We start from the raw sequence: 13,303 nt of genomic DNA, 5'->3' as shown, positions 1-13,303 counted from the left end.
TTCATTAAACGTAAGTGTCATAAGAATGACAGATGACTGGTAAACCGTAAATTCACCTGCCACATTTTTAAAGAGCATTGGCTGCATAGACAAAACAAGTGACTAGCGCGCATACACGTCATTTTAAATATTGCTATTGCAAGTTTACCACGACGAATTGTAAAAGAATTTATACGCTCGATGCGAGATTGAAAAAGGCACTTGCAAAGTTTTGAATATGTAAAAATACGTATTGAACAAAAAATCGTACGATTAATTGTCTTAACCTGTAAGTTTATGACAGATTGTGTCCGAATTTTTGAAGTTTGACGTTGCTTGTCACCACGGGGTAAAAGCTTTATAGGCGACTTTGGTTCTCAATTGTTTTAGTGTGGGCATAAATCTACGGAGGCGCCACATTCGACAAAACGTCAAATGTAGGTAATACAGAACTCTAATTTAATGCTAAATTGTCATTAATTAACTGTCATAATCAAAGTCACAATCGTTCATGTTTATTTTGATGATTTGTAGTCACTTGGTAGTATTTTGTGATCAACTTAATCCTGGATCATAAATTAATTCCATTAAACCTTTGTTAATGTTTTAGGTTCACCATGTTTGCGTATATTCAAGATCTTTTGGAGTGCTTAATTGTAACTTGACCATGGTGCACTAATTTACGTATTGACGATTTTAATTAATACTTGGGTAATTAATTAGGGTAACAGTTCTCAACATAATATAGAAATGACCTGCTCGGTACATTTTTGTTCTAAAGGTTTTAATGTCGGTTGGTGGTTGGGGGTAATAATTTCCAAAATTTTATTTTTGCATACTTTGGTTAACTTATGATTAGGCACATTAGAAGATCTTGATTTTACTATGAAGGTTTAACTTTCCCCGAAATGCGTGTAAGAAATTATTTTCAATGAGGTGGTCATTTCTTTACAAATCCGAATGCCGTTAGCGAGAAACATGCTTAATTTATTGAGGAAGTTGTCAAGTGAGTAAATTTGTCTCAGTTAAGTCATTAATACTGTGACAAGTGTGACGTGCTAAAGGACTACCCTGTAGGGTTGCCAATGGGTTCCAGATGTGAGTACAGTTATTCTGTAAGTCGCCGTTGCTACAATTCTTGGATTTATTTTTTAAGAGAAATCATCATGTAGTCACAATTACGCGAGATGATCTTCAGGTACTGAATGATCGTGAAACACTTTTTGCCTGTCTCGAATCGCTAACTATTTTTTAGGGATTTTTCCGCATGTGGTATAACAGGGTGAAGTAATTTTTAGGTGGAAGCGCTTTTTCATAAGAATCTAGTTACCACTAAAGTAGTTACTGGAGCAAACAACCAACACAATCCGGAAAATCGAATGGTTATATTAATCATCATATCATTAAAAAGGTTGAGTATCAGTTGCCCTGGGATCTATTGGTAGAGCCTCCGTCACGATAATCTGATAGCCGTTTATGGCATTCGGTGGTTTACTGCAATAAAATCATTGAAATGTTATTTTTTCATTGTCACATTAATTATGAGCTATTCTTGTGTAACTTTTCTCAATAAATTCTTTAAATATGATCTTGATGTGTATTTTGTTAACCACTTCGTTTTCGTTATCTTACAGTGTTAGACACGTGTTAAATATAATAAAAAAGTGGGTTTTTGTAACATGAATTTTGTGAGATTCGAACTTACGTTCATCTTATTATCACCTTTGTTGTTTAATTAATTCATTTTATTCCCGGCTTGATGGCGCTCCTACAATGGGTGCGATAAGACTCCTACAATGGGTGCGATAAGAAGCGAATGATCTTTTGTTTTTGTCATACAGCGCGCCAATTACGAATTTTATTAATTTGCATACAAATTTGCCAAGTGCCAAGGTCAAAGTTGCAGTCGTTGGTTTATTTGCATAGATTATGCTACGTGGATAAGAACACATGTAGCGCGTTGGAATGCGCGAGAGACTTCAAAGTCCTCACCAGTCTGGGAAGAAGCGAAGCAGGTTCGAACCCCGACGAGGAACTTTTATCATTTTTTTTTCCAGTTTAGTACATGGGCATAATGCATGATGGCGCTCTCTTGGAACCAACAAATTGCGTTAAGTCAGCGTTCTGTATTACCTATTCTGTGCTTGTCACTAGTAGAGTGAACGGAACACCATTCATTTATCCTCGTCCTTGACGGGTATTTTTGAACGCACCTCAGCTCTGGCTCAGCGTTGGAACGTTGGAACCTTAACCACTGCCGGCAAACCTGCAAATATGCTGTCATTTCATTAGTCATTAAAAATGAACTACAAGTCATTAATTCTTAGAATGAATCATTAAAATTAGATTATGCACAAACTTTATTCGTTTTTTAGTACGTATTTTATATAAATGATACAACTAGTACATTTTCCTGTAGTGTTCTGACCAACCCCGACTGTGATTCGTCTACTATCCGCTAGAGTCAGCTAGAGTTATCTTGGATTTTCTTTTTTTAAGTTATCTATCCTTGTTGTTTGAGTCATACGGTTGCATCGCAACTGTCACTTTTGCGGTCTTTGTACTCCTTTGACAGTTCATGATGCAGTTGACATAAACCGTGCAAAAGATCGAGTGTAGTGATGATCGTGGTTGTTGTTGGACGAGCCGAGAGTGTCTCGGAAATAAGAAATGTGTGTTTAGGGCCCTTAATTTAGCGACTACGCCCCCTTAAAAATGAGTGATAAACCGAACAAAGTCGTAAGCGGGGCGGGTGCCTCCGCACCTAATAAAATGAGGCTGTATGCCACTTGGGTGGATAGGACCCCCTCAAATTGTATACCCAGGTCAGTAACGTGGAAAGTCATTCTTCCAGGTTGATGACAATTTATTTTTAGGCTTTGTTCACTAACTCTGACCAGGCTGATTGTATTAAGGCCTTTAGGCTCAGATTTAGCCTCTATTTCGATTGCTGTAAAAATGCAATCAAGCAAACGCACATTACGCTCCAATGAGCTGATTCTGCCACAAAGCGGGTTATTAGACACGCCGCTGGAATTAACTTTTTGTCTTCAATATCCGCATTTTTTAAAGAGAGAAGGCAACAAACTTCACATTTTGCTACAAAGGCGGAAACGATACAAGAATCGCACAATGTTAGGCTTCAAGACACTGGCGGAAGGAATTATTCGAATGGACCAGGCAAGTACACTTTTATTCAAATGAAAAACTAAAAATTTATCCCGTATTCAAATGTGGCACCAGAATCAAAGATTATGTTAATAAGATAATTGACATAAAATGCGCATCAAAACATAAAAGATCTGTCTCTAAAAATCCGATACGCGTATTTTAATTTCTGACTCAACTCATTTCAGGTGAACAGCATTTTTCAACGATGTTAAACAATTACTCTCATGACCCCTGAGTCATACTTTTCTAGTTCGAGTTTTTATGAGAAACATGAGTGTTGGAAGTAAATCACAGCATCAACAAATTTAAAAAAAAATGCTACCACAAACATTCTCATAATGTAATCAAGTTGTATCACACATGCGAGTGAATTAAAGCCAAAAACGGCGTAATTATTGTCAATTTTAACGCCTATTCCATAAACACATCACGCAATGTAAACAAAGCCGACTCTTAAAAATAAATTAGTGAGTACTAACATGAGCTAGTACACGGATTATTAACAAAATAGTATAGTTTAATCAATGCCTCGTGAAGTCATATTACAATTTTTATTCATTACGGTCGATATAATTCGTTTTTCGTTAAATTGCTCGTGTAATAACTTAAATATTATTATCGTTTTTGAGATATGCACTTTCAAGTTTATATCATGCAATTATGGTTTTCAATTATTTTTAGGAAGAGATAAAAATTCCAATTCTTTTGTGTACGTTTTTTATAATCATTTTAAAGTTTTACGTTTACGCTAAAAATAAATTCGTAATTTGTATCGAATTTATAGCAAAAGCTGGTGTATCCCTAATGAACTTTTAATGAAGCGTTAATTTAATACACATTTGCTAATATCACAGCGTTTTTTTTGTGATGTGTGTGAAAGCGTGGTTGTAAATCTCATACATAAAAATTTGAAATTAACATTCATAAAGCGAATGACGACCAGATGTAGAGGAAACTGTTTATTATTCATAGTTGAAGTAAATATTTCGGAAATTCCATAAAAAGAAAATAACGTTAACTGTGTCTTTATTTATAAGAAGATGAAAAACAATTAATTATAAAATGTAAATGTTATCATTATCGTTTTCCTTTTGATTGAATCAAAAACCTTTTGTTGACTAAACATGGTTTGCCAGGTTAACATAGACAGAATGGAGCATAGGATGTATGTTGCGTATACAGGTGTCCCAGAACGCTTACTTCCCTTTAAGGGGAAATTCTCTATCAAAATCGGCGGTACAGAGGGTACAAAAGAAATGATAATTGACGGTCAAAATTTTTATTAGTGCAATATAGCCTTATACCTTTTGGCTTACTTTAAGTTTCGTACGTTTTTAACTTTTATGTAGACGAAATAATTAAAAAAAAATTGATGTGACGATCAATACCTGTTTATGGGTTATTTTCCTGTAGAGAATTTACCGGATTACACAGAGCAATTTTAAACATCAGCGGAATTTGAAAAAGATAAGGTATATACAGGGTGTTAGGTAACGTTACGGCCATAGAAAAAGGGGTGATGGAGGCAGCCGTGGAAAGTAATGTTTGGAATTTTTTTTCGGGTTTTCTTGAACCGTTTAAGAGCTGGAAGGCTTTGAATGACCAATCAGAGAACAATTTGCATAAGGTTACAAAAATTTGAATCAGAGTTACTGAAGAAAATTTTTTGTTTGAAGTCAAACTGACAGTTCTTATTTTTTATCAGTGGCGTACTTGTTCCATTTTTGTGGACATCACAAATCAATTTTGTCAAAACGAAGATGTGTTGGGTACAATAAAGGAAACATTGTTGCGTCGTTTACAATTATGTGTTCAACAAGATGGTGATCATTTTGAACATCTATTGTGGTGTTGCTTTATTGTCTGTTTTTTGAATAAAATTGCGTTATTGTTTTTCCCTTTTATTGACGCCACTGATTTAAAACTTCAAATGTGACGGGAATGTGACAAATTATTCGTTTGGTCTGAAAGCTACTTGGATTTCTGTAAAATTGAAAAATTATTTGACGCCATTCTATTGGTCAACTTTAAAGCCTTGTAGCTTTTTAACTAAAACGAAAAAAATAAAATTAATTGCAGATTCCAAGACAGTTTGCCTTTCTTAATTACCCATTAGTCTCTGGCCGTAACGTTACCTAACATCCTGTAGAGATACCTGTAGTGGATACATGTCAATTTTGATTAACAAATGGCTCTATAGCTAAAAGTCAAGATTTTTAATAATAGCAACATGCAGGTTGTTTTTGAAATGCGTGTAGAAAAAGAATGTGGTAAATTATTTCCTGTCACATTAAGAGAAAAAAGTTTTAGTAAAAGTCTTCTTGTGTTCGAGATAAAATTACACAAAAATTTCATAAATTTGCTTGTACGCCACTGATTCAAAAGTTAACAAAATCGAGTTTCTGGCTGCGTAGGAAACAAGTCATTCCAGATGCATTTATTGCCAGTGGTGTAGAAAGTTCGTGGATTAGGGTTAAATTTACCTTGTCAGTTTTTGATTTGAAAAATGGTATTTCATACTTTATTCATCCTCCTTCTGGAATAGCGCAGAACTGTTTTGTACATGCATTTCAAAAACACCTTTACATTGATGAAAAACATAATGTTTTAATAAAATATTTGCTAATTTGCACTGAAAATAACAAAAATAAAGGTTATTTTTCATGCAGAGAATTTTACGCGCTAAATTTTAAAAGCGGCTCTGTGATTGGTCTCTCAGCAGAGCGAGTTACACAATGCTAATTTTTTAAACTTCTGCAATTCCTGCGGAATGTCAAACAAACACTTTCACATTTGTCAGATTGTTACCAAGTTGTAAGAGCATCAGCAATAAACTTAAGTAATTTTGTTATTTTCACTGCAGATTAGCAGGTGTAAATATTACATACACTACTGCTCAAAAGTATTTGCCCACTTAAGGCTCTGTCCTACCCCGGCCGAAGTGCATAGGAAATAATGCAAAACGCCATTACTTTTTACGGCCACAAATTAAGAGTTGGAGTTTTGATTTTTTTTGTACGTGTAGACAATATCGAAATGTACACGGGAAACTCTGTGATTTTCAAAAATTCTTAATAGATTTATTTAAAAAAAATAAAAACTGAAAAAACGCCATGTCGTTTTACGGGCACAGTTTTAGGAATTTTTGCTTGAACTACGACTTGATAGATAGAGAATTGTATTCTACACCCGGGAAACTCCTTGATTTTTTTCAATTATAAATAGTTTTTTTAGAAAAAAATAAAATGTAATGTAAAAATGGTCCTCAATTTTCTAAAAGTCGGCAACCAACACTTCAAAATACAAATGATTTACAACCCCTCACAGCAGGGGTCTCTAATCCTAATGACGGTTCGACGACTACGGCTCGACCGAGTCGGGATTGACCATTGGAACCCCAACCAGATACCTACTCACTACCGAGAGCTAAAGCTCATGAATCCCATAACATTTTAATCTCATTCTTATCAAGATTATTATTACTAAATTTTCTTGCCAGGCATAAAGCTGGCCCAATTACGAACGAACGAAAATTGTAATTATCAATTAAATTACACTCAATTAAAAAAATAAAGAAAATAATAAAATTATAATACCCCTCTTTTTTTAAATTATCTAGTTTACCCCTTCGAATTGACACATTTCTAAGAAGTAAAATTATGGTTTGCTAATGTTATTTGCAATCAGTGTTTACAAATATTTAATACTTTTAAAATAAAAATTTCTAAAAGAAAAAACCTTATCTTTCGTATAATTGAGATGCACTCTTGTTTTGAGACTTCAAATTTTGAATTATCTATTGGATCTCAAAATCTATCCTTTGGATTTCAAAAATATGTACCTAATAAGTAATTCAGTAATCGCTATGCTTTTTCCATCGGTTAGACTTGATCTTTATTGATTTATCGACTATAAATTCCAACTCGAATATAAGATACATTTCAATTTTCGAGATGCAAAAATAGTAAGGTAGTAAGGCTAAGTATTTTTTTTGACCCAAGATTTTTATTGTTTGTTAGTTTGTTGCGAATTAATCTCATATTTTCCAAAGCGATGAAAATAAAAAATAAATAAATAAATAAATAAAAATATAAATAACAACACATACAGCCGCGGACACAAAATCTTAGACGTCATTTTTCTGACGTTTCAAAAATTTGAGTGTAGTCTGTGCTTTACTATCATTGCCATTATTGACGTTTAAAACATCAAAGTATTGACAAGTTGACAATTAAGAATTATCAAGACTGAAACGAATAAAATTAGAATATTATCTTTAGTACAGAGCGGTATGATCTACAGTCAGTTCCTTGCAATATTGAAAACACTGAAAATTTTGAAATTAAAAAATTATAACTCAAAATTGACAGTACAAATAAGTATGGTTACATATTTTAAGTGGGGTTTTACACCATGCGACAATTAAATGACATTGACGTCAAAGATTTTTTGTCCGCGGCTGTATATGTACAGGTGTCGGGAAAGTGGCACACCATCTTGAAAGGACGTAATTGGGTGGTCCACCAGAGTACTAAAATTTTTTTTAAAAAAGTGCAGACTCTCTATTTTTGCAGGAGGATTAAAAGAAAATTAGGAAAATGGCAACATTGCTGAACTGTTCCCCCAATAATTTAAATTTCTAGTATTCAAAGCCATAGTAACGTTGCTGCAGTATTGTTGGCGTTAGTCAGGTTGGTTCATGAACGAGTAATGTAACTATGGTTTCATGTGAACGATGTCACACTGATAGAGATTGTTCATTACAAAATCTTATAATAGTATATTATGAAAGGCGTTTCATAATGAACATTTTGCCGCACGCATGTTTTTAGGACACGACGAGCGCAGCGAGTAGTAGTAAGTAGTAAGTAAAGTAAAGTAGTAAGTGCGGCAAAATGCATTATGAACAAGTATCATACGCTATTTTTTCTATTTCGTCTTGTTTTAAACGAAAAAACTTAATTTCGAAATCTAGGGAATTTTAGGGTCGTTGGCATTTGCAAAATGTTCGGGAAAAAAATTCGAAGTAGTCAAATCCAATGTCAGTTTGACAGTTGTGACGTTTTGAGGTAAGGGAGCCAAGAGAGCAAAGATGTTGATCATGATCATGATGGTTCTCTTGCATCCAAAGAGTTTTTCTCCGATGAATTATTAAGCCAAGTACAACAAGAAATTTATCAAAACCAAAATCTAAATTGTCAACGTTGACGGCAGGTTGACGGTACTGCTGCAAACGTAAGAAAAATTTATGCTCCTAGAAATATTGGCACGGGATTGGTCCATTACGATACCGAAATACGCTGAAACGCGTATCGAAATATCTTCATTATGAACGCGAAATAGAAAAACAGTTTTCTGGCATTTCTAACAAGATTTTTTCAATTTTTTTTGCACTATGCCTTTGCGTAAAATGACTATTAGGTAAAAAATTCTTTTGAACCTAAAATTACTGCACAGAAATCGTTAATTTTGGCATTAAACTTTTCCTCTTTAATCCATCAAAACTCGAAAAATTTAAGACATGATTTTTTTTAACATTTTTCCGGTGATCTATGGCATTATGATACAGTTGGGTTTGTTTCTTTTGATTCTGTCATGTGAAGTGTCGGTTAATCACATTTTAAAGACAATTTAATATAATACTTGGAATTCTTCTAGAACGATGGATTAGCTTTCTTGCTTTTAGGACTCTACCTGAAAACTGGTAATGACTATGGTTTCTTCGCAAACCTCACTCTAATTTCTCTACCTGTCAAAGCACATTTACACAGATTTTAAAACTAATTTTGTTTTCCAAAATAGTTTACCTGAAATATTTTGTTTTATTTGGAAGTGCTCAAAACACACATGCGCCAGATTTTTAAATTTGTTGCAATGGATTTTATTAATAACAGCGTAAACATTCAAGCAAAAGAAATAACAAGATGGGAAAATATCTTCATTTTATTCATTTTGATTTATTATCATTAATGATAATTTTCCAATGCATTAAATTAATTTCGAGGGACATCGTATTTCGAAATAAGAAAAATCTATGAAACAAACTCTGAACCAAGGCAAACTTATCTGCCTGGTTTATTGCTGTACTGTGGTAGAAAATATGCTAATTTTACAGACGATTTTCACCCTTATGGATGATTGGCATGTGTCAAATGATTAGTATGTTGGGTTGCATATTTTTCAAAACACGAATTTTAGTTGAGGGGTAGAACAGCCTTAAGGCTCTGTCCTACCCCGGCCGAAGTGCATAGGAAATAGCGCAAAACGCCATTACTTTTTACGGCCACAAATTAGGAGTTGGAGTTTTGATTTTTTTTGTACGTGTAGATATTATCAAAATGTACACGGGAAACTCTTTGATTTTTTAAAATTTCTTATAAATTTATTAAAAAAAAAATAAAAACTGAAAAAACGCCATGTCGTTTTACGGGCACAGTTTTAGGAATTTTTGCTTGAACTACGACTCGATAGATGAGGGATTTTATTCTACATCCGGGAAACTCCTTGGTTTTTTCCCCACATGAATAGTTTCTTTAGAAAAAAATAAAATGTAATGTAAAAATGATCCCCAATTTTCAAAAAGTCGGCAACCAACACTTCAATGTTGCCATGATTTACAGCCCCTCACAACAGGGGGTCTCTAATCCTAATCACGGTTCGACGACTACAACTCGGCCGACCGGCGATTGACCATTGGGACCCCAACTTTATACCTACTTCTTACCAAGAATTGAAGACTGCCGCATCTGAATATAATAACATTTTAACCCTCATGCAAGATTTCTAAAAATAAATTTTTAGACATTTTGTCGACATTTTAATAATTAGATTAACGATTGCAAATGGTTTTCAAGCGATAATATAATTAAAAAGTCACTGTTCAGAACCTTTCTTTTTCTCAGTTGAGTGTAGTATTTTGAGTTTAGATTAAGTGCAATCAAACTCATCTTTGTTGACAAAAAATTCGCTTTTGACTCTTGAAATAGACCTCAATTAATAACTTGCATTACAACATTGCATTTAAGCAGTCTATTCTATATAGGACAACGGATTAAATGCATTTCATACATTGATAGTTATGCATTTTATTGCATATTTGGCCATTTGGTCCTTTGCCGCAGGCAGGGTGGAATGTTTTCTCAAGTAGCCATAAGACCAAAAAGGTCAGCACCGAGTTGTCTCCCATACATGACCGTCAGGTTAAAATAAAAAGATTAGACGTTTGAAAGCTTTTTAGCACTCCCGTAACTATTTGATTTTTAGATACCAGCATAGCTCTATATTGTTACTTCTGTGTTTTGGCAATTTCCCCAACTTTGTTAAAATAATTATCCAAAGCATGATTTTACATTTTCAATGATTTCGTTATACATATCTCAAATTGTGCTACTGTAGCAACTTTTTAAACTTTTCCAAAATGATGAAAACATTCATTAAGGTGGACATTTGTTCTCAATTTTTGAAATAATTAGTTGTGCCAAGATATGTTATTTTTTAATTTTTCGTGATACGTATAAATGTATAGTTTTTTGACGTCCACGTATAAAAAGTAAAAACAAATTAGTGTTAAAATTTAATACACCAGTATTACTTAGAATCCTTCTAGATCGATGGATATCTTTCATAATTTTGAAACTCACGTTAATACAGGGTGTCCCAGAACTCGCGCCCTAGAGAGCAAGGGAGGGTGCCGACAGCAATACAGATGGTAAATTTCAAAACAAAAATTGACTAAGTTTAATAGTATTCGAGAACTGATAAAAAGTTAACAACCAATCCCAGTAGCTTATTCGAGAAGTGGAGTAAATGGCCATCCCAATTTCCTAGGCAACGAGAATCTAATGCTTAACTGACCAATGGATGATAGTATGTGTCCATAGTTACCAATTTTCAAATTCTGTTCGGCTTCGGGATTGGCTACAGTTTTTTTGTCTTATCTCGGTTATTTTTTGAGTTAAAAAATTATGGTTTTAAAATTTTGGTTCAGAATTGTTGCCTCCATAAGCCCTTTCTCTCTGGGGCGCGAGTTCTGGGACATCCTGTATAAGTAGCTGATGGCAAAAGTACAACTACACAAATTTTAATAGCTATTTGTGAATTAAGAGCGTAAAAATTTACATTGCCGATTAAAAGAGACAAAAAGTCTAAAGATGGGCGGCAACCTCTCGAAAACGGTAATTTGAATTTGCGCTCGAAATACACACAATATTTTTTCTACAATCTTGCATTTTCCGCGATTAAAAACAACTTCTACATCTAATTTTTAGATTATTAAGACTCAACCGCACACCACCTTCTATGCTGCCATGGTAAAAATACCTTTGGCATAAGCGATTTATCGAAAAAAAAAAATCGTGATTGAGTGTTTTTTCAATTTTATAAGAAAAATTGTAGCTCTAGAACATATGTATTCTTTACCTACCTGTAATATTTTGTGTTATTCGGAAGTACCCAAGCATCCATTTTAAAATTTGGTAGAATTGTTTTTATTACATACCCGCGGATTCGTAACCGCAAGTCACCACCAAATTTTATATTTAATTTTAAAAGTAAAATTCTATGACTTTGTAAGTTTTAAACATTTTTGTTTCCAAAGTAAAAGTCTGTACATTGTCAAATACAATCAATTTAAAATTATTGTAAAAAAATCGAATTTTGTAATAAAGAGTAAAAAAATTGTATCAAAGTTGGCGGCTAAACAAGTTATGATTTGCATATAATTTTTTTTATTTTAGTTTTTTTTATGTGTATTTTAAATATTGATAACCATACATACATTAAAATCATAAGTAAAATAGAAGAAGAATCTCTTTTCTGTGTTTTTTTCAACTACTTATGTTAAAAATTGTAAAGGTTTTAAGGTGAGGATGTTCGTTGGGTATGTACTTTGTTTGGATTACATAACACATTCAAAATTAATTTGAATTTGTCGCACAGTGTAATTTTGAAAATAAAATTGTGATGGTACACATTTTTAACGAAACATTTTTTACTTGAAACATAAAGTTTATTAGATGATGCCATCATTTATTATTTCTCTTTATTTTTCATTTATTATTTTCGAGAGACATAATATTTCGAAATCGGGAAAACGTTCGAAACAAACTCCAAAGCAAGGCAAATTCATCTGCCTGGTTTACTGCTGAACTGTGGTAGAAAATATGCTAATTTTACAGACGATTTTCACCCTTATGGATGATTGGCATGTGTCAAATGGTTAGTATGTTGGGTTGCATATTTTTCAAAACACGAATTTTAGTTGAGGGGTAGAACAGCCTTAAAAATATTATTAATTCTTTTGCGATTTCGCGGATATTTCTGCTGATTCTGTGATAAGCGATAATCATTGCACGCGTTTCCACACCTAACTTAACTTTCTTCACCATTTCTGTACAAAACTGTCACAAATTTTTTGAGAAAAACTTGAAAAACAATAAACTTCCGCAACCACAAATTAAAGAAGTTTTGTTGTCAAACACCTTTACGATATTAAAAAAACGATAAATGTCAATCAACTCTTTCATTTTTACATTTATAGGCTGATGGATTGTAAAAATATGTGAAACAATAACTTTTTCAAAATTTCTAAAAGTACATTAAAAAATAAAAAAATTGATATTTTCAAAAACATCAAAAAAAGAAAAAAAAATGCTGTTAGCATCAATGAAGTATATAAACATGAAAACAAAAAACGCCAAACAAAAGCGGAAGAAAAAAATTATTTTGGAGTTACTTAAAAAAATGTTAGTGGGCAAATACTTTTGAACGGGAGTGTACATATTAATAAAATTTGATATATAGTTATGAAACCATCTATTAATTAAAATTGACGTGTACCCGCGACAGGTATTTAACTTATCCCTTTCAAATTCTGCTGCCGATGTCTAAATTTTCTGCAGGAATAACCTAGAGTAAGCCTTTCCCCTAAGCCACAACCTATCTGAGTTTGAAAAAATGTTCTTTATTGCTTTTTTTCGAAATGAATTTCTTACTGGTGCGCTTGACTTCTTGTTTTTCTGAATACATTAAATGCAATTTTCCTAATATTTTTCGTAGTTTCTTACGAATTTTAAACAGCGAGTTTAAACTTTTTGACAAGTATGACACTTCATTAAAGAAATGCATGAAAATTTGTTACGTTAGTTGCCGCTCC

At 33.1% G+C, this 13,303-nt stretch overlaps 1 protein-coding gene across 2 annotated transcripts in view; it reads left to right on the top strand.

The window, feature by feature from the left end:
• Positions 1-2,476: 2,476 nt before the first annotated feature.
• Positions 2,477-13,303, top strand: part of KrT95D (phosphofurin acidic cluster sorting protein KrT95D) — a 19,862-nt gene continuing 9,035 nt past the window's right edge. For both annotated transcript variants that reach the window (XM_088036598.1, XM_088036590.1), the window contains exons 1-2: positions 2,477-2,804; positions 2,856-3,159. In XM_088036598.1, the coding sequence (XP_087892724.1) occupies positions 2,695-2,804; positions 2,856-3,159 (414 nt within the window). In that variant the 5' untranslated portion in view covers positions 2,477-2,694. The remainder of the gene's footprint in view (positions 2,805-2,855; positions 3,160-13,303) is intronic.

The sequence above is a fragment of the Gnatocerus cornutus genome, chromosome 1 (assembly GCF_029298725.1).
Source record: "Gnatocerus cornutus isolate USDA-ARS CGAHR chromosome 1, icGnaCorn1.1, whole genome shotgun sequence".
Classification (NCBI taxonomy): Eukaryota; Metazoa; Arthropoda; class Insecta; order Coleoptera; family Tenebrionidae; genus Gnatocerus; species Gnatocerus cornutus.
The sequence above is the reverse complement of the archived record's forward strand: the minus strand, read 5'-3'. Positions and strand labels throughout refer to the sequence as shown.